Source organism: Nelumbo lutea, chromosome 5 (genome assembly GCF_056320005.1).
Source record: "Nelumbo lutea isolate HS-2025 chromosome 5, American lotus-T2T, whole genome shotgun sequence".
NCBI classification, from domain to species: Eukaryota; Viridiplantae; Streptophyta; class Magnoliopsida; order Proteales; family Nelumbonaceae; genus Nelumbo; species Nelumbo lutea.
The window spans coordinates 12,353,281-12,380,390 of record NC_142688.1 but is presented as its reverse complement, the minus strand read 5'-3'; the positions used below and the strand labels follow the sequence as shown (position 1 = coordinate 12,380,390).

General features: G+C 40.4%; 1 protein-coding gene across 3 annotated transcripts in view; it reads right to left on the bottom strand.

Moving 5' to 3' along the window:
* NQR (ARP protein (REF)) overlaps window positions 1-27,110 on the bottom strand; it is an 86,889-nt gene that overhangs the window by 11,311 nt on the left and 48,468 nt on the right. For all 3 annotated transcript variants that reach the window (XR_016099156.1, XM_088944421.1, XM_088944422.1), the window contains exons 12-14: window positions 25,824-25,898; window positions 1,800-1,919; window positions 250-378 (exon numbers count right to left, since the gene is read on the bottom strand). Coding sequence is in view for 2 of the 3 variants with exons in the window: in XM_088944421.1 (XP_088800547.1) it covers window positions 250-378; window positions 1,800-1,919; window positions 25,824-25,898 (324 nt within the window). In the remaining variant the exon portion in view is untranslated. The remainder of the gene's footprint in view (window positions 1-249; window positions 379-1,799; window positions 1,920-25,823; window positions 25,899-27,110) is intronic.

The window sequence follows — 27,110 nt, the reverse complement described above, 5'->3', positions numbered from 1 at the left end:
AGAAACTATTGTAGGAAATTCATGCAAATGATATACAGCATAGATATGTCAATATTTCGATGCTTATATGAGAATTCACACTCCCGTTTATGGATTATTTCCTTTGGAAGTCCTAATCTTTCTATGGAATCAGCATAATGTATCAAAAATGATGGCAATGGATCATTTGAAGAGTGATGGTATAGAATTTAAGGAACATTTCTGTACTTGAAGAAACCATTCATATATGTGGACTGATAAGTGCACAACCTGAGAAATCATCCCAATTACAACAAGCCGTCCATAGATCGCTAGTGCATTCAAGCAGAGATCTAACATCTCGCCACCAACAGATTCATATATAATATCAATGCCTTTGGGAAATTCCTTCTTAAGGACCTGGAGCAAGCAAAAATTCAATATTGTAAACTTACATAGAACTTTAAATCACTAACCAGTCTACATGATTCTTGAATAGGATAACAAATAATTCAGCTTTATTGAATTTTGAGTATAATAGGGCTTGGAAAACATGATGCCACCATCTTCATTTCCCATTTTTTAACCAACAAGCATTTCTTCTTTTCACCCTTTTATGTTTATTTATTTATTTATTTTGAGAAAGATGAACATTCCCCAATATCTAGAAAGATGTATTCCATGACTATTAGGCAGCATGACTATTACATTTGTTGTTATAACCAATGTTATATATGCATAATGAAGGTAGGTCAGAAACAATAAGAAATAAAGTAGAACAAGAATATTCATTAATTTATTGCATGGCTTACCTTATCATACAAAAACTTTAAAACACAACCCAATTATACAAATAGAAAAAATCACCCATACTGATTAGTAAAAAGCTGATTCTTTTCTTCCCATGATAGTGAATCAACAGGCTAATGAGTCTGTTAACATATTGAAGGTAGGGATACAGCAAGGAGGACGAGATTTACTAATGATCACATGACTGCATTGGCTTGGATTCAGGGAGGACATTTTGTTTAGATGAAAAGGACAGGGAAGTACTTAGATTAAAGCATTTTCTTTTCCTTCTCTTTCTCTTCTTTCTTCTTCTCCATTTTTTTGGTTTGTCTTGGGAGGTGAGCAGCGTTTCAAAAGAGGTTGAGAAAGGATTCTACCATAGGAGGAAAGAAGCAAGTATATAGGTACATTAATTGTTCTGGTTTCAGCTCTCTGATGAAACTTGGAAGGAATTTCAGTTCCCTGAAAATGGGGAAACAGATCTGGTATTACATGTCTTTGTGTTCATCCTTCTACATAACGAATTCCTTTTATTGTTCCAGTTGGTAAGAATTGAAGCTGCATTTTGAGGTGTTAAATATGCATGTTTCTCCAGTTCTGTGAAGTTTTCTAATTTTTTATTCTTGGTTATTCTTTTCTTCTCTTGAGATTCCAGTGTATGTTATGATGAGTATGAGGGATTTTTGTTTTGAATTTGAGATCCTTTCCTCTGTCTAGAGTCAAGACTCCTACTTCCTACATCTTATATACTTTTCTGTTGTTTCTGATATGTATCTGTCAATGACAAAAATTAATATAATTATATCATTAGTTCCTGCTCAGAAAAGACAAAAAAAAAAAAAAACATTCATTTTTTTTCTATTGTTTCCTCTTCTGAAGCAAAAAAGAAAAACATATCTCCAAATGGAATATTCCAACTAAACCACCAAATATTAATGGAGTGGAGCTCATATCTCCATTAGCAATAATCTGTATTGTGAGCATCAAGTGATTCCATCTCCACTGACCCCCCCTCCCCCCAAGGAGGAAAGAAAAGAATTCTAGAGACATACCGTTTTGATGTCTTCAGTTTTGTAATTGATGACACGATCTACCCCCAAATCCTTCAATAGTGCAGCCTTTTGTTCACCTCCACAAGTTGCAACAACCATATTTCCAGCTAACTTTGCAAGCTGAAGAACCAGTTTGGAGTTAGTTTTCATTGTTTACTTAAAAAATATAGGTTAAACAGATCATGTGTTATTTTATTTGATCAAACAAGAGCTGATTCTATGCAGAATGTAGGAAACATATGTAATGAAGAAAATACAGAATGTGTATGCCAACAAAGAAAAAGAATATGCAGAAAAAAAAATCATAGTAATTCAGGCACATCCCATTGTTGATAAATGGGGAACATCCTATACATGAAAAGAGAAACACCTAAGGATGATCCTTCTCAGCCTGGCCCAGCCTGGCAATTCCAGGCTTGGGCCTAGGTTTTGTGTTCAGGCCCATCCTGGGCCTGGTCCCCCATCAGGCCTGCAAATTTCCAGGCCAGGCCTGGGCCCAATACTTTAGGGCCGGCCCAGCCTGCAATTATTTATATAAATTAAATCATCATCATCGTCCAAGCCTTATCCCAACTATATGGGAATTATTTAACTTAAATATATACATCTATTTGTATCATTTTATTATATAATATTTTATATTACATAAAGTATAACATAAATTTTATACATATATTGTTCATTGTATATTATATTATATTTTATAAATTATATGCCCCCTGGCCCAGCTCATGATCACCCTAATTAAAAGAAACATCGCCCAGAGCAAGCCCACAAGACAACCTGATAAAAGTGAGGACACTAGAAATCCCCCCCACCCACGCCACCCCCAAAAAAAAAAAAATCAGAAAATAGCAAAACCTCTCATACCCCCTTCACAACCCTTCCACCATCTTTTCCTTGACCCCACCAGAATCTGACAAAACATACTAAATTATTTAAAATAACTATGTTACTTTGATAGGACATCCTGCTATACAAGCATATGAAACAACACTGTTGTGCCAGAAACCAATAAACCACAAAAGAAAATGTGATAGCAAATACTAGTTTTAATGTGGTTCAGTAATTTGAGCCTATATCTACAGATGAACCTCTGTGAAGTTTCATTGTTCTCAATGTAGCAATACACCCCTTGTGAAAAATCTAGTTTTTATCATCAAATTAGGTTTCTTTCCTACAGTCATAATTTGAGTGAAACTGATATGTGCGTGTGTGGTAAAACAAATACCAAAAAGGCCCCTGTCCAGATTATGCACAGTATATTCAAATTTTGTTTATAGTTTTGCTTGTAACAGTAATGCAGGAGCTGAAGAATCAATTTGGAATTTTCTGAAATTTTCTATATTTCTGTATATTTGGACAGTATGGGTATTTTCGTCATTTTGACCAGTCCCATTTGGGCTTGGGCTATAGCATCTTGTTTCTCTAGCTTAGTGGTGCTTCTCTTTCAATTTTCAGTTTATTTTCCTTAGTAGATAGGAAGTTATTGTGTTTCTTGATGCACGAGACAAGGAGTGGCATTTTTCTAATTATGGTGAACAGTATTCCGGACCACACAAGTCATTCTATAAATAGATGTATTCTCTTCCTTTTGAAGCTAATGAATGAATGAAGATTTCTTTAGAGATCTCTTGCAAGTTTTTTGTATGAAGTGATTCCTACAAACCCTAGAGTGATTATCCAGGACCCTTGGAGTGATTCCTTGGGATTTCTCTCTCTATCGTGATAGTTTGTTCCAGCCCTACTGCATCAGTTTTGGTATCAGAGCTAATGGTTAGTCACCATGTTCTCACAAAGTGTTCGACTTTATAGGCCTAGGGTATCATTTAAACAATCTCATGGTCTAGAATCAATGATGATAGGGTTTTTGAACCCTATGAAGGGTCTATGGTTGATTTACTTGGGAAGTTGGTGGAAGAAAGTAGATCTAGTAATGATTCAAGAATGTTAGAAGAGAAAGGGAAATGCCCAATTTCAAGGGAGATGAAGACCAGAAATCATTCTTTGATTGGATTTCTAAATTAGAAGAATATTTCGATTGACATGATATGTTTGAAAAACAACTCGCGGGTCATGCAACAATATGGGGGAGAACCCTTGACAAAGACTAGAAAATAGAGGTGAATATTCCATCACCACATGGGCAGAGATGAAGAGGTATTTGCAAGAAAAGTACATTTCACTGTACTTCCATGATGATCTATATGTGGAGTTGACTACTCTCAAGCAAGGTATTCTATCCATAGTTCAATATATGCATAAGTTTGATGAATTATATATTAGATGTGACATTACAGAAAGTGAAGGGCACAAATTAGTTCGTTTCACAAATGGACCAAAGGATAATATCAAGAATGAATTGTCTACTGTTGAGTGGGCCGACTTGTGTTTAGTTTATTTTCTTTTAAATTAAGATGTTGTTGGGCCTTGGGCCCATTAGTTTTTATTTTTTAAAGAACTGTAATTACTTAGTTTGATTTGCCGCCCTACTAAGGGCATCCTTGTAATATCTCATACTTAAGTTAATTATAAATAGAATGAGGGGCTGGCGGCTAGGGTGATGTTAATCTATCCTAGTCGACCTTCTTCTCTTTTCTTCCCTGTCCTCTGTCTCTTGCTGAAATCCCCAACTTTCTACTCTTCCTTTCACAAGAAGCTTGGCCGAAATCAGCACATAAGGCTTTCTACTTGGTATCAGAGCAGGTTGAAGGTTCTTAAAGAGATTCGTTCCTGCAGCCCTAGATTGGCCGATTGCATGGAGATTTAAGAGGCTGATCGAAACTTTCAGGTAAGCCCAGTTTTTGGATTTTCTTGATGGATCCGTATGCCCTGTAGCTGGTCTAGGGTTTCTCATCAGAATCAGGAAAAACTGGAGAAAGGGGAAGAGTCCTAATTTTGTTGGACTCTTCAATTTTGACCTAGTTAGTGGCGCCCTATTTTTTTAGGGTTCCTCTGGGTTTTTTGTAAGGGGTGATTCAAGTTCCATGTGGTTTGGAGGCCTCTAGAGAGGGCGGTTGCTTCTTCTCTCACTTCTCCCCATCCTATCGAAAAAGAATCTTTCGTGGGAAGAAAGTCTAGGACACCAAAGGAGTGTCGTTGGTTCCAGAAGGTATTTTGTTTATTCTTGTTGCATTTTTTAGCTGTTTTCTATACCTCTTTGAGACACATGGAGGGACACAAAGTTGAATATAAGCCCGGGAATGAAATGGGACCAATGGGAGGAGGTGCTGGAGACCCCTTCGGAGCCGGAACCATTACTACTGTTAGAATGTTAGAGTGATGTTCGGCTGATAAGAGTTCTTATTAGCCCATTCTTATGTTTAACTTATCTTGTAATTGGGCTTGTGTTAATGGGCCTAATCCTGTTTAATGATTTAAGTCATCTGGGTGTCCCATCACTAATCAGGGGCATCCCAGTAATTTCTTGTACCTTGTACTATATTCATCTATAAATAAAGGACTGGTCAACTAGATAGAACTGTTCGACATTCTCTTCACTTCTGTGGTTCTCTTCTCTTCCTTGCTACTTCGAGTATAGCTCTTCAGATTACATGGTATCAGAGCATTAGCTCCTTCCTGGTTTCAGCAGGCGCACTCTTTTCTCTTGCTGTCTTTTCATCTTCTCTCTTCCTTTTCTGGGTTGCTGCAGTGAAGACCTAGGAGTGTAAGAGAGTAAAGCAAGTTCGAACCTAGGGTTTCTCTTGGTTGTAGGACTCAAGGGAAGTAAGACCCAGAAGTAGATGTCCTACTAGATTATCTCCAGCAAATAGTAGCTATTGGGCTACTAAGAGAGGTCTGTATAGGACAGACCTAGTTGAGGACTGATTTCAGCAGTCCTAGCACTAGCCGAAAGGGGGAGAGCTTCCTCTCCAGTTGCAGCTTTGTGCTCCAGCAAGACTTGCGTAGAACAAGTGGTAAAGACTTAGCCTTCTCTACAGTTGCAGCTTCGTGCCCCAGCAAGACTTGGGCAGAACTGTGGTAACTTCAGTTACAGATTCTCTTCAGGTCGGTTATCAGTCCTACTTTGTGAACTTCAGTTACTAGCACTCTGAGCTGGTTCAGTTACTTCGACCAGTCCTAAACAGCACTGCACAGTACCCGAACTGTGAACACTCCTACCAGCACTGTGAACACTATGACCACTTCGGCCAGCCCTAAACAGAACCACCTACAGCACTGTGAACAACTATTGGACTGAAGTCAGGATGTCCTCACTATCTAGTGAAGTTTCCTCTAGAGATAACAGACCTGTTACAAGGTCCTCAAACCTGGAAAACCCTAATCTGCACAACTTGCAGATTACAAGTGTGCTGCTAGATGAGTATAACTTCAAAGAGTGGTCTGTCTCAGCAATGCTGTTCATTACCTCTCGTGACCTCACAGGCTATTTGGATGGAGACAAGAAACAACCAGAAATTGGCAGTCCTGAATACACCGTGTGGTGCAAGGAAAATGCCACAGTCATGTCTTGGTTGCTGGCCTCTATGACTCCTAGGGTGGCCAGAACTGTTCATCACTTCCCCACAGCTGCTAAAATTTGGGAGAAAGTATCTAAGACATATGGCCAGAAAAAGAACAATGCTAGAAACTACAAGCTGAACCAAGACATTGCAGCCCTAAGGCAAGGAGACATGTCCGTGGCAACCTACTTTGCAACACTGGAAGGCCTCTGGGAAGAGCTTGACCACCATTTGATTTTGGATTGGGAAAATGCTAATGATAAGGGGAGGCATGATAAGCAGATTGAGGAGGGCAGAGCCTTCAAGTTTCTGGCGGGTCTTGACCCTGTATATGAAGGTATAAGGTCACAGATTCTAGGGAGAGATGAATTACCTGAGCTTCACCATGTCTACTACCTGGTGAGGAATGAAGAAGTAAGGAGAAAGGAGATGCAAGTTGACTCCCAAACACAATCAACAAAACTACCTGGAGAACATTCAGCCTTAGTCTCCACTAAGGGGAATAGATTTTCAGACAAGAAGTCCCTCAAGTGTACACATTGTGGTGGTGAGAAACACACAAAGGAGAAATGTTGGGTCCTGTACCCTCATCTGAAGCCAGCTGCTCTGAGAAAGGACAAAAGGCAACATAAGGGCCACACAGCAAGTGGGAATCTTGCCACCAACAACAGTAGTGACAACTCACAGAGTATTCAGACAATGTCATCTTCCACCGCAAGGCAGGCTGCCGACTCCTCTGGACCAAGTACTTTGGGCTTCACAGCTAGTGAGGTAGAGGTTCTCAGTCGGGCATTAGCCCGTCTGAAGAACAATTCTTTAGCTTCCACCTCTCTTGCCAAATCAGGTACAACCTCTGCATTTAGTGCATCTAGTTCCATTAATTCAACCTCTTGAGTGATTGATTCCGAAGCCACTGACCATATGACACATATGTCCTCCTTATTCTCCACATATCATCTGTTGTCTGGCCAGGATAAGATGAGAGTAGCTGATGGGTCCCTCTCCACCATCTCTGGAAAGGGGGTGGTTGACCTAAGCAAGGATCTCTCTCTTAAATCAGTCCTACATGTTCCTAGTCTTACCTCAAATCTGTTGTCTGTTTCAAAGCTTACAAAAACTTGAACTGCAGTATAACTTTCTTTCCTTCTCATTGTGTCTTCCAGGACAGATTGACGAGGAGAATGATTGGGAGTGGTCATGAGTATGGGGGCCTCTACTATTTTGATGAAGATGTCAGCTCAGCCTTTCAAGCTTCTACTACTAGTCCGGAAAGTGTGGAGTCAATAGCTAGGCTGCACTTGTGACATGCTAGGCTAGGTCATTTGTCCTTTTCTTCCTTAGCAATGTTGTTTCCCGAATTATGTAAGGGCATTCCGAGTTAGAGTTTAATTTGTGATGTGTGTCAAATGTCAAAACAATGTAGATCAATGTATCCAATTTCTAGTAATGAAATTCAAGCCCCTTTTGATTTGGTTCATTCTGATGTTTGGGGTCCTTCACCCATTGTTTCCATTGATGGCTTCCGTTACTTTATCAGTTTTATTGACCATTATTCTCGGTGCACTTGGATTTATCTGTTGAAAGGACGTGAAGAAGTTCCTCGGATAACTATGATGTTTTGCAAGATGGTTGAAACACAATTTGATAAAAAGATCAAGCAATTCCGTTCAGACAATGCAGTTGAATACTTTGAAAGATCCCTGAACTCATTCATGGAAGATGCAGGCATGTTACATCAATCATCATGTGCTTACACCCCTCAGCAAAATGGGGTTGCTGAGCGCAAGAACAGGCATCTATTGGAGACAGCTCAAGCCCTTCTTTTCCAGCACAATGTGCCCAAGCAATATTGGTCTCAAGCTGTTCTTACTGCATCATACCTGATAAATCGGATGCCATCTAAGGTACTGGGTATGAAGACCCCTTTCTCTGTTTTGTGTCCCACTCTTCCAGAATTTCCTCTTCCCCTGCGGGTTTTTGGTTGTACATGCTTCATACATGTGAAAGATCTAAAGAAGACCAAGCTAGATCCTAAGGCTACAAAGGGAATATTTTTGGGGTACTCTCCTACGCAGAAGGGGTATAAGTGTTATGATCCTGTCTCCAAGAAAAAATGTCACTAGAGATGTAGTCTTTTTTGAGTCTCAACCCTATTTCCAGTCTTCTCAGAATCCTCTTCAGGGGGAGAGTAGTGGGTTGGAAGAGGATTCTCATTCTCCCTTCTTTTTTGTTCCCATTTCATCACCTTCCACTACTACTAGCTGTAACATTCCGGGTCAACCTAGTGAGACTTCCACTGTGCCAGTTGCTTCTCCAGATTCGGCTGATGCTCCTGAAGGTTCCAGTAAACAAGAGAAAGAGATACTTACATACAGTAGAAGGAAGAAGGCCCCTCAACCTCATGATTGCAACCAGTTGAACTCAGATCAATCTGTCTCTGCAATCCAAGGTAATTCTGATTCACTCAATTCAAATTTGGATCTTCCTATTGCTCTTCGTAAGCCTGTTCGTTCTTGTACCACTCGGCATCCCATAGCCGATTATGTTTCTTACTCATACTTATCCCATGCCTATCATTCCTTTGTGTCTGCTCTTTCCTCTGTATGTGTCCCTTCCAGGTATTCAGAGGCGGCATCTGATCCAAGGTGAAAAGAAGCCATGAATGAGGAGATGAAAGCCCTAATGAAAGCAAGTACATGGGAATTGGTGGACCTGCCAGAAGGGAAAGGCACTGTTGGGTGCAAGTGGGTATTCACAGTAAAGCACAGGGAAGATGGGTCAATTGAGAGGTACAAGGCCAGACTTGTGGCAAAGGGATTTACACAAAAGGAAGGAATTGACTACAAGGAAACCTTTGCCCCAGTAGCAAAGCTCAACACAATCAGGGTTCTACTGTCACTAGCAGCAAAATTCTCTTGGGAACTTCATCAGCTGGATGTGAAGAATGCCTTCCTAAATGGTGATCTTCATGAAGAGGTATTCATGGAACCCCCACCTGGATATGATGTTGGAAAGAAGGTATGTAAACTAAGGAAAGCATTATATGGTTTGAAGCAATCTCCCCGGGCATGGTTTGAGAGACTTTGTTTGGCCATGAAGAAAGTAGGGTACACTCAGAGCAGTGCAGATCATACGTTGTTTACAAGGAGACAGGATGACAAACTTACAGCACTCATTGTGTATGTGGATGATATGGTGATTACTGGAAATGATGTGAAAGAGATGAAGAGGCTGAAGGAGTTCTTAGCTTCAGAATTTGAGATCAAAGACCTGGAAAATCTGAGATACTTTCTTGGAATTGAAGTTGCTAGATCAAGAGAAGGAATCTACATATGTCAAAGAAAGTATGTGCTAGATCTCCTAGAGTAAACAGGCATGATGGGGTGCAGGCCAGCAGACACTCCAATAGAACCAAGCCATGGATTACAAGAATCAATGGGTGAGGAATACTGTGATAAGGAAAGGTACCAAAAGTTGGTAGGAAAACTGATATACTTATCCCTTACTCGGCCAAACATTGCCTATGCAGTGCATGTTGTCAGTCAATTCATGCACTCACCAAAGGCCCCTCATATGAGAGCAGTGGAAAGAATCCTCAGATACTTGAAGACTTGCCCAGGGAAAGGAATTATATTCAGAAAAAACAGCAGACTTGAAATTGAAGCCTACACTGATGCTGATTGGGCTGGGTCCGTTGGAGACAGAAAATCAACCTCAGGTTACTGTACATTCTTGGGAGGAAACCTAGTCACATGGCGTAGTAAGAAGCAGAATGTTGTAGCTAGATCAAGTGCAGAAGCAGAATACCGGGCTATGGCACACGGGGTTGCTGAACTCTTATGGCTCAGGACTCTCCTTAATGAGCTTGGTATCAAGACTGAGGGTCCTCTCAAGCTGTATTGTGATAATAAAGCTGCTATCAATATTGCCAACAATCCTGTGCAGCATGACAGGACAAAACATATTGAAATTGATCGACACTTTGTTAGAGAGAGAATTATTTCAGGAGAACTTTGTGTGCCTTATACTCCATCAAAGATGCAGATTGCAGATGTATTAACTAAAGGGCTGGCATCAACGAAGTTCAGGGACATACTTGGCAAGCTAAACATGATTGATATTCATGCTTAGCTTGAGGGGGAGTGTTAGAATGTTAGAGTGATGTTCGGCTGATAAGAGTTCTTATTAGCCCATTCTTATGTTTAACTTATCTTGTAACTGGGCTTGTGTTAATGGGCCTAATCCTGTTTAATGATTTAAGTCATCTGGGTGTCCCATCACTAATCAGGGGCATCCCAGTAATTTCTTGTACCTTGTACTATATTCATCTATAAATAAAGGACTGGTCGACTGGATAGAACTGTTCAACATTCTCTTCACTTCTGTGGTTCTCTTCTCTTCCTTGCTACTTCGAGTATAGCTCTTCAGATTACAACTACAGTTAGGTTGGATGGTACAAATTACTTGGAATGGTCCCAATCTGCAAAGATGGCCATTGGGGCTCGTGGAAAATTGGGGTATATTACTGATGAAGAGGTAAAACCCGAAACTTGCAACTCCCGGTGGGTGCAAGAAAATTATATGGTAATGACATGGTTGTGTAATTCTATGTTGCCACATATAAGTAAAAACTTTTTATGGGCAAACACTGCTAAGGAGATATGGGATGGGGTTGCAGAGACCTATTCACAGAAGGAGAATGTAGCTAGGGCTTATCAACTGAGAAATCAGATTATTGCTACTAGGCAGGGAGATAGATCTGTTGCAGCTTATTTTTCAGTCCTTAAGACCCTGTGGTAGGAGATTGACCATCTAGAGAACTTTGCTTGGGAAACCACCAAGGATGCAACTACCTATCAAAGACACTTAGAGAAATATAGGGTGTTCGAATTCCTTGCTGGCCTTAACCCTGAGTATGACATTGCATGACAACATCTTCTTTCCAGGGACAGTGTCACTCTCTCCCAAGCATATGCATTCGTGTCAGGAGAGGAGTGCAGGAGGGATGTAATGATGAAGAATCTCATGTCTGATCAATCTGCTATGGTAAGTGTGGTGAAACCTAAACAGAATGGCAATGACTTCTTCAGCTATGGTAAGTGTTGCTAGGGCTTATCAACTGAGAAATCAGATTATTGCTACTAGGAAGGGAGATAGATCTGTTGCAGCTTATTTTTCAGTCCTTAAGACCCTGTGGTAGGAGATTGACCATCTAGAGACCTTTGCTTGGGAAACCACCAAGGATGCAACTACCTATCAAAGACACTTAGAGAAGTATAGGGTATTCGAATTCCTTGTTGGCCTTAACCCTGAGTATGACATTGCACGACAACATCTTCTTTCCAGAGACAGTGTCACTCTCTCCCAAGCATATGCATTCATGTCAGGAGAGGAGTGCAGGAGGGATGTAATGATGAAGAATCTCATGTCTGATCAGTCTACAATGGTGAGTGTTGTGAAACCTAAACAGAATGGCAATGAGAACAAGAAGGAAGACAAAAGGGACTTAGTCTGTGACTACTGTAAGAAACCAAAGCATACAAGAAATACGTGCTGGAAGCTTCACCCACATCTTAAGCCGACCAGATTGAAGAATAAGAAAGGAAATGCACATATGGCAGTTACTGGTGACACTCCGGCCCCCCTACTACAGCTGCCTTGGAGTCTGTTGCAGCTGCTGCAGTAAGGGCCGAGCTTGAGAGGTTTGGGTTACTTCTGAATCAGAGGGATACAGCTAGTTCCAATTCAGCCGCAACCGGACAACAAGGTACAGGTAGCACAGGTAGAACTCACTCTACCTCCCTTGCCCACACAGGTAGCCCACATGTCACCGCAAACTATGTTTCTGCTTCAGGTAAGGAGAGATCTCCTTGGATTATAGACTCTGGAGCCTCAGAGCACATGACCCATTGCTCCACCATTTTCTCCTCTTACCAGCTCAATTTTGGTAGAGATAGGGTCTCCACAGCTGATGGATCCCATGTTCCTATTGCTGGAAAGGGATCTATCAAGATTAACGATTCCATTTGTTTACCCTCTGTCCTCCATGTTCCTAGATTGAGCACCAACTTGTTATCTGTTAGTAGTTTGACTAAGAATCTGAACTGGTCAGTAATTTTTTCTCCTGGACATTGTATTTTGCAGGATCTAGATTCAAAGAGGACAATTGGGAGTGGTTGTGAAGTGAATGGAATCTACCTCCTGGATACTCTTCCAATTCACCAAAGTCATCATGTTTGCAAGGACAGTGAGTCAAAACTTGTGGATCAGATTATACTTTGGCATAATCGTCTGGGTCATTTGTCTTTTTCTTCTTTAAGTTCTTTGTTTCCAAAACTGTTTGAGTCTGTGAGTCTGTCAAGGTTGAAGTGTGAATGTTGTGAACTTGGAGAGCATTGTAGACACTCTTTTAAACCAAGTAATAAAAGATGTTCTTCTCTTTTTTATGTTATTCATTCGGATGTGTGGGGCCCTTATCATTTTCCCTCTATGGGCGGCTATCGCTATTTTCTTCTGTTTGTGGATGATTTCTCTCGATATTCCTGGATTTACTTGATGAAATCACGTGATGAGGTACCATCCTTGGTGAGGCAATTCCATCAGATGGTGTTAACACAGTTTGGAACTAGAATCAAGATGTTCAGATCTGCCAATGCTAGGGAATATTTTGAGAGACATCTTGCCTCATATATGTTGGAGTATGGTGTTGTCCATCAGAGTAGTTGCTCCTACAGTCCACAGCAGAATGGTGTTGCAGAGAGAAAGAACAGACACATTGTTGAGATAGCAAGAAGCATGATGATCACAGCGACAGTTCTGGTTCGTTTTTGGGGTGATGTTGTTCTCACGGCAGTATATCTGATTAACAGGATGTCTTCTCGTATACTTGGATTCAACACTCTATTCAGCCTTCTTTTTCCTCAGGGGGAGATGTTTCATATTCCTCTAAGGGTGTTTGGGTGTGTCTGCTTTGCACATATTCTTGGTCCTTACCGTTCGAAGCTTGATCCCAAGGCAAAGAAATGTGTCTTCCTTGGATATACAGAGAATCAGAAAGGGTACCGCTGCTATGATCCAGTCTCTGGGAACCGGTTTGTTACTATGGACATCACCTTTTTCGAATTTACATACTTCTTCTCAAGGAATCCTTCTCAGGGGGAGTGTTTTGGGGAAGTAAGTCAACAGCCTATCCCTCTCCCAGTTCCAGTTCCTGTGCCTACTACTGTGCTTGACAACCATCCGATGTCACCTACCTTGCCACCCCCTTTGCGTTCCGTCTCACAGTATTACTCACGGCAGAGACTTCATAAGGAGGTTGATTCCACTACAGCAGAACTCACACCACTTCCTGTCGATCCCTTGGAGACTCTAGATTCGGCTGATACAGATCCAGGTATTCCTCTTGATCCCTCTACTATTTCAGTTCCCATTGGTCCCACTAACACTGTTACAGATAACCTTGATCTCCCTATTGCTCTTAGAAAAGGGAAGAAGAAATGCATTGCTCATTGCATATCACAATACTTATCCTACAGTGAACTTTCTCCTTCCTACTGTGCTTTTCTCTCTTCTCTTGATTCCGTGTCTATACCCAAGGGTGTTAGTGAGGCTCTCTCCAAACCTGAGTGGAAGGCAGCTATGCAAGAAGAGATGGAGGCTTTGATTAAGAATCAGACATGGGAGATTGTGGACCTACCAAAAGGCAAGACTTGTTGCAAAAGGATACACACAGACCTATGGCATTGATTATCTAGAGACCTTTGCACCAGTTGCAAAGATGACCTCTGTTCGGATACTCCTTTCTCTTGTTGCCTCATACTCTTGGCCCTTGTTTCAACTGGATGTGAAGAATGCTTTCCTAAATGGGGATCTAAAAGAAGAGGTGTATATGGATCTTCCAGCTGGTTTTTATGATAATGCTAAAGAGGAAAAGGTATGCAAGCTGAAGAAGTCACTATATGGCTTAAAACAATCCCCCCGAGCATGGTTCGATAGATTCAGAAAGGCCCTGATTGTGAAGCGCAGGGGATCCTTGGTGTCAATCCTAATTGTTTATGTGGATGATATTGTTGTCACTGGGAATGATCTGAGTGAGATTGATAGTCTGAAGAGGAACCTGCATGAGGAATTTGAGATTAAGGACCTTGGAGAACTGGGATACTTCTTAGACATTGAAGTTGCAAGATCGAAACATGGAATTTTTATCTCTCAAAGGAAGTATGTCTTGGACCTTCTCCAAGAAACAGGGAAACTTGGAACAAAGGCAGCTAGCACCCCCATTGATCAGAACCATAGAATCAGTGCATCAGAAGGTGAACCAGTAAAGGACCTTGGGAGGTACCAAAGACTTGTGGGTCGGCTACTATACTTGTGCATGACAAGACCGGACATCTCCTATGCAGTAAGTGTAGTGAGCCAATACATGCATGCTCCGCGAGACCAGCACTGGAAGGCAGTTGACAGGATCCTTGCTTATCTAAAGGGACATCCAGGCAGAGGCATATTGTCTGCTGATCATGGACAACTCAAGCTAGAGACCTATACAGATGCGGACTGGGCAGGATGCCTCGATGACAAAAGATCAACTTCAGGAGTCTGCACCCTAGTTGGGGGTAACCTAGTCTCATGGAAGAGTAAAAAACAAACAGTTGTGGCAAGATCAAGTGCAGAAGCCGAATATAGGGCCATGGCACATGGAGTTTCAAAACTTCTCAGGATCTGTTCTCTGTTGAAAGAAATCGGTGTTCAGGCAGAATAACCTATGATGCTATACTGCGATAACCAGGCAGCAATTAATATTGCTCATAATCCAGTCCAGCATGACTGAACTAAGCACAATGAAGCAGATAGACATTTTATCCGAGAAATGGTAACTTCTAGAGAAGTTTGTCTTCCATACATTTCTTCTGATCTGCAGCTTGCTGATGTCCTCACAAAAGGCGCTGCAAAGAATAAGCTGGAGCATGATCTACGCAAGTTGGGGATGTATGACATCTACTCCCAACTTGAGGGGGAGTGTTGAGTGGGTCGACTTGTGTTTAGTTTATTCTCTTTTAAATTAAGATGTTGTTGGGCCTTGGGCCCATTAGTTTTTATTTTTTAAAGAGTTGTAATTACTTAGTTTGAGTTGCCACCCAACTAAGGGCATCCTTGTAATATCTCATACTTAAGTTAATTATAAATAAAATGAGGGGCTGGCGGCTAGGGTTATGTTAATCTATCCTAGTTGACCTTCTTCTCTTTTCTTCCCTTTTCTCTCTTGTTGAAATCCCCAACTTTCTACTCTTCCTTTCACAAGAAGATTGGCCGAAATCAGCACATAAGGCTTTCTACTCAAATCGACTTGATGTCCAGTTTCTCTTTTATAAAGTGTCGGTCAATTTCAATGTGCTTCGTCCTGTCATGTTGAACAGGATTGTGAGCAATATTGATGGCTGACTTGTTGTCACAATATAGTTTCATAGGCTCTTCTCGTGGAATCTTCAAGTCTTCTAAAATTATCTTCAACCAGAGTAATTCACACACTCCTTGTGCCATAGCCCTGAATTCTGCCTCCGCACTTGACCGAGCCACTACATTTTGCTTCTTACTCCTCCAAGTGATTAAGTTTCCTCCTAAGAAGGTACAGTAACCAGAAGTGGACCGTCCATCTACTGGAGATCATGCATAATCGGCATCTGTATTTGCTTCAAGAGTCAGTCCTCCATTTCTTCTGAATAAAATTCCTTTTCCTGGATTGGCTTTCAAATAGTGCAGAATTCGATGAACAGCCTGTAGATGAACTTCTTTAGGATTATGCATAAACTGACTTATTACACTTACAGCATATTCAATATCCGGTCGTGTATGTGCAAGATAAATGAGCTTTCCAACTAGTCTTTGGAACATCTCCTTGTCTACACTTGCATTGTTGTTGGCTTCTCCAAGTTTATGATTGGGATCTATAGGCGTGGAAACTGGTTTACATGCCATATTTCCTGTTTCTCTCAAAAGATCAACAACATACTTTTGTTGAGAGATAAAGATGCCTTGTTTAGAATGTGCAACTTCAATTCCAAGAAAATACTTTAGTCTCCCCAAGTCTTTTATCTCAAATTCTTTGGCAAGGCAGGTTTTCAATGCTTCCTTCTCCTTTTTATCATTCCCAATAACGATTATATCATCCACATAGACTAATAGTGCAGTAACTCCCCCTCAGGTTGTGTGTTTGATAAACAATGTGTGGTCACCTTGACTTTGCTTGTAACCTGTACTCAACATTACCTTCGTAAACCTTCCAAACCATGCTCTCGGAGAATGTTTGAGACCGTATAGTGCTTTCTTCAACCGACAAACTTTGTTCCCTTTAATGCCTTCTCCAAAACCCGGTGGAATGTCCATGTATATCTCCTCTTCTAGATCACCATGGAGAAACGAATTTTTTACATCAAACTGTTGCAAATCCCAATTATAGTTAGCAGCCAACGACAGTAACACCCTTACTGTATTCATTTTAGCTATTGGGGCGAAAGTCTCCTGATAATCTACCCCATAAGTCTGTGTATATCCCTTGGCTACCAGGTGTGCTTTGTACCTTTCTAATGACCCATCCGATTTATACTTAATTGTAAACACCCATTTACAACCTACCGTCTTCTTGTTTCTTGGTAGATCCACAACTTCCCATGTGTTGTTCTTTTCTAATACCTCCATTTCCACTCTCATGGCTTTTCTCCACTCCTTATTACAAAGTGCCTCGGCTAGAGTATTAGGAATTGGAATGGTGTTAATGCTACATTCTCTGGTTCCTTTTCTCAGTGCAATAGGTAAGTCATACTCATACTCAGACTATGAAGGTGTAGGTTCAGGATCTAGATTAGGAGTTGAATCTTGGACTTGCACAGGTTGAGGATCTGGATTTTTCCTCCTAGAGTAAACCTGCATATATCTCACATTATCATGCACATCATTCGTGGGGTTAACAGTGTCCGAATTTGGTTCAATGGTCGGGTTGTTTGACTCTTGCTGAGACTCGGGAATGTGGGGCTCAGAGGAATGTGACTCAGAAAGATGTGATTCTTGACAGTTGGATGACTGTGAGGAGGGTAATACATCTAGGGAGGGTAGATCCGAAGCCTTATCTTCCATTAGTGAGGGCTCCCCCTAAAGATAAGGTTGAGTGAAAAAGGATTGTCCCTCCACAAATGTGACATCGATGGAGGTGTAGAATTTTCTAGTGGCTGGATGATAACATTTATAACCTTTCTGAGTTGGGGAATATCCCAAGAAGACACACCTGATTGCTCGTGGATCTAATTTTCCCTTATTATGGACATGAACAAAGGCAGTGCAACCAAAAATTCTTGGTGTGAGATTATTTGGGGTTCGAATATCAGGGTAGAATTGATAGAGGACTTGTATTGGGCTTCAGTTGTCAAGAAGTTTAAATGGTAGTCTATTTATGGTGTAGGCAGCAGTAAGGACAGCTTCCCCCAATATTGTTCTGGCACTTGATTTTGAAAGAGAAAAGCTCGGGTGGTTTGCAAAAGATGGTCATTTTTTCTCTCAGCTACCCCATTCTGTTGGGGAGTGTTAACACAGGAGGATTCATGCACAATGCCTTCTTTCTGAAAAAATGGGGACAAATTCTGATTAAAATAATCTGTAGCATTATCAGATCGAAACCTTTTAATTCTCACACCAAACTGAGTTTGGACCATGTTATGAAAGCTGGGAAGAATCATACCCACATCAGATTTAAACTTAGGAAGAAAAATCCATGTGACCCTAGTGCAATCATCACTAAAGGTGACGAACCATCTCGAACCAATAATGTTGGGAATTTGAGAAGGGCCCCATATATCCAAATGAATCAAATAAAAAGCAGTTGAAGATCATTTGTTGCTGATTGGGAAAGAAACCCTCTTGTGCTTAGCAAGTTCACAAACATCACAATGAAAGGTTTCAACATCAATTCCTTTAAACAAGGAATGAAGCATTGTTTTTAAAATAGGAAATGAAGGATGACCAAAACGGAAATGATGACGCCAAATTAAATCTTTATTGGAGGTAGATAAGAATGACTCGTGTGTGACATGCATAACAGTGTGAGATGATTTGCTGGTTGCTTCAAGGTAGTAGAGTCCATCTCTTTCCTTAGCAAGTCCAATCTTCTTCCCCGAAACCTGGTCCTGAAATACACAGTAAGAAGGGAAGAGCACAACATTGCAGTTCACATCCTGGGTGAGTTTATGTATAGAGATAAGGCTAGTGGATAACTTAGGAACATGAAGTACATTTTTAGGTAATAGGGATGGAGTAATTTGAATATTCCCAATCCCTGCCACTGTGGTGAAAGAACCATCAGCAACAGAAATTTTTCTATTACTAGGACAGGGTGTATAGGTGAGAAAATGTAGTGAAGAGGGTGTCATGTGGTCAGTAGCTCCAGAATGAAGAATCCATGGAAAAACACTAGCCGAGGCATGTAATCCTAGAGATAAAGACTCACCTGAGAGAGCAAGAGAGGTAGAACCACTTCCTGGTTTCAAGGATTTCAGGAAGCACCTTAGCCTTTCAATTTCTTCATCATTAAATTTCTTCATCATTAAATGGTCCCTGACTTGAGTGTTCTTGCTGCGGGGTTGTGGAGACATTATGGGCCTGTTGAACTCCTTTTGAAACTCCTCGATTTCCCCATTCCTTGCTGGATGTGGGAGGTTTCCCATGAAGTTTCCAGCACTGATCTTTCGTGTGTTTGGGCTTCTTGCAATAGGTGCACCAGAGGTTATCGTTAGAGTCACGGGTGGTTGTGTCACGAGCCAGATTGTTCTCACCCTTTGAACCACTGTAACTTCCTCCCCTTGCCACCATGGTTGAGCCTTCAAGATCTTTAGGCTCAAGCATGATTCCACGGCGGCTTTCCTCAGCTCTGACAAGGGATATGACTTCATTCAATGGAGGCACTTCTTTTCCAAGAATTTTTATTCGGACCTGATCAAATTCAGCATTCAGTCCGACCAAAAAATCATACACCCTATCTCTTTCAATAAAATTCTTCAAGATCACAACATCATCTGTGCACTTTGTCTCAAGAACCCGATAATGATCAAGCTCATGCCATAAATTTTGCAGTAGATTTGCATACTCTATAACACTCCTGCTCCCTTGTTTGGCCGTCACAGTCTTCACTTTGACCTCATAGACACAAGCAGCATCATGGGCTTTGGAATAGGTTTGTCGGACCAGCATCCCAAATAGCCTTTGCAGAGGGAAGAAACATACAAGTATCACTGATCTCGGGTGTCATTGAACTCCACAACCATGACATAATCATGGAGTCCTCTTCGTCCCAAGCATCAAAATTTGGCTCGCCCAACCTTGGTCCTGTTCCAAGGAGGACTAATTTTTCCTTTTCCCTTCAAATAGGTACGCGCTAGTTGTGACCACTTCATGTAATTCTGGCCATTCAGTCTTATATGTTTCCTGAATATTCTGCAAATCACCAGTGCGAGGATGAGAATTTGTTGCTCCATCGGTTTGGACGGGTGCACTTGTTGCAGTCATATCGGACATTGTTAATGGAGGAAAAATAAGGCCAGCAAGAAAGGAGAATAAAGGAACACTTTTGGTTACAGATCAACACTGAAGGCCAGAAGAGAAAAACACAAAAAACTGGCAATGAAGGCCGAAAAAATCTCAAGGTTGACAAACCTAGAGCTTTGATATCATGTTTTGGAATGGTAGAATACTGATATGTTTCATTCTATTGCCAATGGGCGTATTTATACAGTAAGTTGCTGCAATAAATAGAAAGAAAGAAAAATAAAGAAAAGAAAATAGAAAGAAGAAAAATTAGAAAGAAGAGAAAATAGAAAGTACAAAAATAGAAAGAAAGAAATAGAAAGAAAAAACTTTCTAAATCAATCCTTCCACAATCCTAGGAATATATACAATTCTATTTTCATATCTGAACCAGTAACCCCACGTTTTCCAACAGAAATACTTCAGGAGTCCTAGATCTTTCACTTCAAATTTAGATGCAAGGAATTGTTTCAAGTTCTATATCTCTGAGCTCCAACTTCCTATAATGATGATATCGTCTACATACACTATCAATACAGCAACCTGTTCCTGACATCTCTTCACAAAGAGTGTATGATCATACTGACATTGTTTGAATCCCATCTCTTGAACTGCCATGTGAAACTTACTGAACCAGGCTCTAGGAGACTGTTTTAAGACATAGAGAAACTTTCGTAGCTTGCACACCTTATTTTCACTCCCCTTGGCACAGAATCCAGGAGATTGAACCATGTATACTTCTTCTTCTAAGTCACCATTCAGGAAAGCATTCTTTATGTCCAGTTGATGCAATTCCCAGCAAGATTAGTAGCTAAGGACAGGAGAACCCTAATTGAGTTCATCTTAGCCACCGGGGCAAAAGTCTCATCATAGTCAACCCCATATACTTGTGTGTACCCTTTGGCCACTAGTCTTGCTTTGTACTTTTCAACTGTTCCATCTGCCTTGTGCTTAACTGTGAATACCCATTTGCACCCCACGAGGTCTTTCCCCTTTGGAGGATCCACCAATTCCCAAGTATGATTTTTGTGGAGGGCATGCAGTTGATGACATACGCAACTACAAGTATAGCATCCACCCAAAACCTTTTTGGGACATTCATGTGTAATATCATCCCACGGGCTACCTCAAGAAGGTGTTTGTTTTTCCTTTCTGCAACACCATTTTGTTGTGGTCTTCTGGCGCATGAGCTCCTATGAATAGATCCGTGGGAGGCGAAGAACTCATTAAGCTCCCCATGGAAGTATTCCTTCGCATTATCAGATTGGAAGATCTGTATTTCAACATGAAACTGTGTAAACACCATCCTCTGGAAGTCTTTCACCGTCTTTGGAACTTCATCTCTGCTACGCATAGGAATTACCCATGTATAGCGAGAGTAATCATCGGTCAATTTAATAAAGTACTTATATCCGCCCTCAGAGATTACATTGGTAGGCCCCCATACATCAGAATACACAACATGAAAATGAACATTTGATCTTTTATTACTTGAGTGAAAAGTTGTTCTACATTGTTTGCTCAACTGGCACGTTTGACACATGAACTCTGACACTGAACATGACTTAAATAAAACTGGAAACAAAGATTTTAATATTTCGAAAGAAACATGACCTAAACGACTATGCCACAAGAAAATTTGACTCTTATTTGACTGATTATGTGACTCTGAGGATGACACCGAGAGACCAGCTTTGTTGTCGAGAATGTAGAGACCATCCACTAGGCTTCCTCTACCAATCGTCCTCTCAGAAGTTAGATCCTGAAAAACACGAGTCAGCAAAAAATGTCACACTACAATTCAAGGAGCTTGTAATGCTACTAATTGAAAGCAAGTTTATGGGAAGCTGAGGGATATGCAATACACAATTCAAGTTAAGGCTGGGGAAGGGATATTGATCATTGGCCTACAATGGAAGAAAAATAGCCTTCTACAAGTCTCACTCTATCCCTTCCTGACAAAAGGCTATAAGACTGGAATAAGTTAGGCTTACCGGTCATGTGGTTGGAGGCCCCTGAGTCAATGATCCAAGAGGAATCTGTGGGAGTGGCATGGAATGCATAAGCCATATTACCTGAAGTAGATGCAAATGAAGTAGAGGGAGTACCAGTGACTGAGCTGTCCATTTGCCGCAAGGCCCTACCATAAGATTCCAGGTGCTCTCTAAAGGAATTCATTATATCCTCCTTGGGGTCAGACTTATTAGGGTGGTCCCGGGTACTACTGGCAACTTGAGTATCTTGGGTTGCCACATGTGTTGTGCTCATTTTCTTCAAATGACCTTTACCCTGTTCTTGATTCTTTGCTCCCCACTTGGGTTTCCCATGGATGCCCCAACAAGTGTCACGTGTATGTCGTGAACGCCTACAGTGGGTACAGAACAACTTATCTTTATTATCCGCCTTCTTAGGGTCACTTTTCTTTCCCGTGGAGCTATTATTCATTGCAGCCAAGGCTACTTGTTGCTCCCCCTCAGCTGTAACCATCACATTCTGCCTGCTTTCTTCAGATTGGACAAGGGAGTATACCTCGTGAACCGTAGGCAACTCTTTGCTTCCTAGGATCTATACCCTCAACGGTTCATATGCAGAGTTCAGTCCCAACAAGAAAGCAAACACCCGTTGCTGAGAGACCAGCTTCCTGTAGGCCTTAGCATCATCATCGTGCTTCCACTCTATGGCCTGGTAATGGTCCAATTCCTTCCATATGGAGGTAAGGGCTGAATAGTATGAAGACAAGCTACGGTTTCCCTGTTTACATGTTGAGGATTCAACTTGCAACTGGTAAACCTTGGCATAATGCCTTTACTCAGAATAGGTAGTTTTGGCCTGTTCCCAGATCTCACTGGCGGTGTCTGCCCACATAAAATTCTTTTTCACATCAGGTTCCATGGCTGCGAGGAGCCAAGACATCACCATACTGTTTTCTTGGTCCCACCTATCATGTTCAGTCGTCTCACCCTTGGGTTCTTTCACCCTTCCATTGATGTAACCAGCTTTACCCTTTGCCGTTACATAGAGTTTTACACTTTTAGCCCACTCCAGGTAGTTCAGACCGTTTAAAGGGGTAATTGGCATGGGAAAAACCATGTTTTCACCTCCCATACCCGCTGTGTTGCGGGTTGGTGTAGTCCCCGATGAAGTTAATTCATGACTTGCCATCGAATACTACTGAAAACCAATCCAAATACCACCCAACAACACAGCCGCCACAATCAGAATGTGAGCAACTCAGGTTTACTCCTAGAATGTGAGCAAAAGAACATTAAATACTGCTCAGAACAAAGGGAATACTGCTGAGAACAAGGGGTTCAGTCAACACAACGTCCAAACAGAACAATAAACCAATCCAGTAATCGGTTCAGCACCACCAATACAGACATTACAATCAGTCTGACTGTAGTTCACACACTCTAACCATCCAACGTCCAAACAAATAACTATATAATCAAGGCATGAGGCCTACGCACCATCGGCCAAAGAAGGCTGAGACAAACTGAAACAAAAAAAAAAAACACCTGTTCAGCACTTGTATGAAGGTGCTAATCTGAACTTGACTTCACAGCATCGAACAGGGGAGTCTGCACCAGCATCACCCTTCTCCAACTAGGGTTTTCTTGCTATTACGGCCAAGAAAAAGAAATCACAAAAGCTGCCGCCATAAACTGCTAGGGTTTCCAAAAAAAAACTGCCACCAGAAACCTGTTAGGGTTTCTGCAAAAACAGCCACGTCCAAACACTTTTTAAGAATAGCGCAGGAGGGATCGTAGGTCTTTTTCAACCCAGAAAACCTGCTCTGATACCATGTGGTGATTCGTGGGGATTGGGAGAGAGAGAGAGAGAGAGAGAGAGAGAGAGAGGAAGAGAGAGGTACAGTTGAGAGGAAAAAGTTACTACTGGCTGCTGCCAGTTTTCTATTTATATTAACTTCATAAAAGAATAAGAAATTACAAGTATGCCCCTGGCGGCATATCCTAGAATCAGAATAATAAGAAAAAAGAAAGAAGAAAAAAGAAACAAGTAACTGTAACTGTCCAACAGCCTACTAACAGCAGCTATAAAGTAACAATTAAGTAAGCCTTACAACAGGGTGCAGGCTAAGAAAAGATTAGAATTGTTGAAGAAGGAACTTCCAACACCCATGTCAACTTGAGGTCAATGATCAAGAAGAGATAGAATTGGAGCAAGTTAAAAAATTCAGGTGCAAGATGCAAATGTGTTGGTTGTAGTAGATGTTAGTAAGGAAGTAAGTCATGACTTTACCTTACAAGTTCAACCGGAACCAATTCAAGAATTACAAGCTGACATAGTACAAGTTCCACCAACATCAATAATAGCAAGAGTTCAAGAGTTTGCTGAAGACCCAAGGGCAGCTGAACACATAGAGATGGAGATTTCTCAACTAGAGGTTGAAGGAAAAGTTCCAAATGCTGTAGTTAAGATTTTGGATATGAAAGTTCATAGTGGTAAGCAAGGGGAAGATTCACCACAAGATAGGCTGAATGATGATGTAAGTGTATAGGAGGCTAATGTTATTGATGATTTAACAATGAAGGTTATGAAAGGCAGTATTTCAGACATACATTGCTTTAAAGATCCATTTATAGCTATGTGTGTGACATCTACTCTACAGTCCAAGTGTATTTAAGTAGCTATGGGAATTACTACTACTTCTGTCATTGAGATACATCAACTTTTCATCCTCAAAGTTCTTCAAAACTCGAGGATGAGTTTTTTTTTTTGAACCAGGGGAGAATAACGCAAGAGCTGAAGAATCAAATTGGGAATTTTCTGAAATTTTCTATATTTTTGTATATTTGGACAGTATTGAGTATTTTCGTCATTTTGACCAGTCCCATGTGAGCTTAGGCTATATAGCATCTTGTTCCTCTAGCTTAGTAGTGCTTCTCTTTCAATTTTCAGTTTATTTGCCTTAGTAGATAGAAAGTTAGTGTTTTTTTATGCACAAGACAAGGAGTGGAATTTTGTAATTATGGTGAACAGTATTCCGGGCCACACAAGTCGCTCTATAAATAGATGTATTCTCTTTCTTTTGAAGCTAATGAATGAATGAAGATTTCTTTAGAGCTCTCTTGCAAGTTTGCTGTATGAACTGATTCCTACAAACCCTAGAGTAATTCTAGGACCCTTGGAGTGATTCCTTGGGATTTCTCTCTCTCTCCCTCTCTCCCTTAAGAGTGTCAGTGGTATTCGAAAATCCGATTTTGAATTCGAGATTCAACATAATCGAATTGAATTCAGATAATTCGAATATCTAATCAATCAAATCCTGATATCCTATTCATACCGAATAGTTAATCAGATTCGAATTCAGATATGACCTGATTTGATTCGATAAATATCCAAATTCGACCGATTATTTAATTCTTATAATATAATATATAAAATACTTAAATGTTTTATGTAATTTATATATAATAATTAAATTATGTAAATAATTAGATATTTATATACTTTAAATAAATTTTTCATTTTATATATTTATTAATTACCAAAATAATTAATTGGTCAAATTCGAATTCGAATATTAATTTTCAATATCCGTCGGATATCGAATTGAATTCAGATATTGAATTTTCTAATTGCATTTGAACCACTACATCACTATCCCTACTTTTTAACCTCTCTCTACTTTTTAACCCACATTACTATCTTGTAAACTAGTTCGCCATTGTAAAACCATCAAATTCAAAAACTGTGTTTTGGGCAATAAATCCCTTTGTACTAGCCTCTGTAAGAACCAACTGTAGTTCTAATAGAGGAAAAGAAAATCGGTTCCCCTGCTATATCCTTTCACTAATGCATAAATAAATTTCCAAGTACAAGAAATAAATAGAGGAACCATCCAAGTTTGTTTCCCTTTTTTTGAAATCAAAATGGAAATAAGTAACTGCACCAACATAAAGGAACTTCTCAAACATTCCTGGGCATGCAACAGAAGCAAATATGAAACTGATCTCAAGGAGATATGACAGACCTGGACTGCAAACTGTCCTGTCCCTCCTGCAGCAGCAGTAACAAGAACTACCTTCCCAGATTCCATTTGTGCTGCCTTCAAATTCCATACAAGAAATTGTAACAAGTTCAGAAAGAAGTGATAAGTGATGCATGTTTTTGGGGAAAGTGAATCAAGTTTCATTTGATGACAACTTTCAAAACAAAGTAATAGCATGGTTAGAGAGGAACAAAAATATCAGAAAGAAGTGATAAGTGATGCATTTTTTTTGGGGAAAGTGAATCAAGTTTCATTTGATGACAACTTTCAAAACAAAGTAATAGCATGGTTAGAGAGAAACAAAAAATATTTTTGTTCCTACGTTTCAATGAGGAAAAAACAAATTATCTCAAGGAACAACCCCTTCCATTTTGAGATGGTGTGGAACTCATTGTCCCTTCAAAATTTGCTTTTATGGTTTGTAAGAATGTGTGATAAAAAGGCATATGTGGAGACGGATTAGAGGAAAAACTAGGAAAGGTAGGGTCAGAAATGAAGTCATTTGAAGGAACCTATGAGTAGATCAAATAGGTGATAAAATGAGAAATGTAGGCTAAGATGGTTTTGCCACATGGATAGAAGACCATTGACAGCATCCATAAGAAGAGGCGGTCTGTTGCAAGTTGAAGGGGCTAGAAGGGCTAGGAATAGACCAAAAAGAACATAGGTTGAAGTTGTAATAAATAATTTAAGCATTCATAATTTAACAATGGATATGGCATTAAACAGAACAGAATGATGAAACAGGATTCATGTAGCATGTAAGGCTTGGATAATGACAATGATGAATGTGAGCTGGGTATTCCCTAGTTCTGTTAGGGAATCTGTGGATGGTTGGTAAATTGGTGGAATAAACAGCAAAGGCAGGGCAGTGTGGGCAAACATAGCCCATCTGGATGGAAAGAATTTTTGAATCTTCAACAGATACGCAACCCAGGAGGATAACGTTATTAGAACTGCTAGTCTTGTCTTTGCTTGGCTCTCTGTCACAAAACTATTTATAATTGTATCTTTTCTAGAGACTGTTCAGTGTACTGAAGGGTGGCTCCATTCTGTTTTCTTGCCTCACTGTACAAGCCTTGTGGCTTAATTCCTTTGTTTCCTTAATAAAATATCTTTAACTTTCTCAGAAAAAAAAATGAAGGGATAGAATCAATATACGGAGAAGTTTCATCCAATAACTTTCAAAATGAAGAAATAACGTTGTCATAGAGAAGCACAAAACATATGTGTTCCTACACTTTTAAGTCCTATATCACATACTAACTG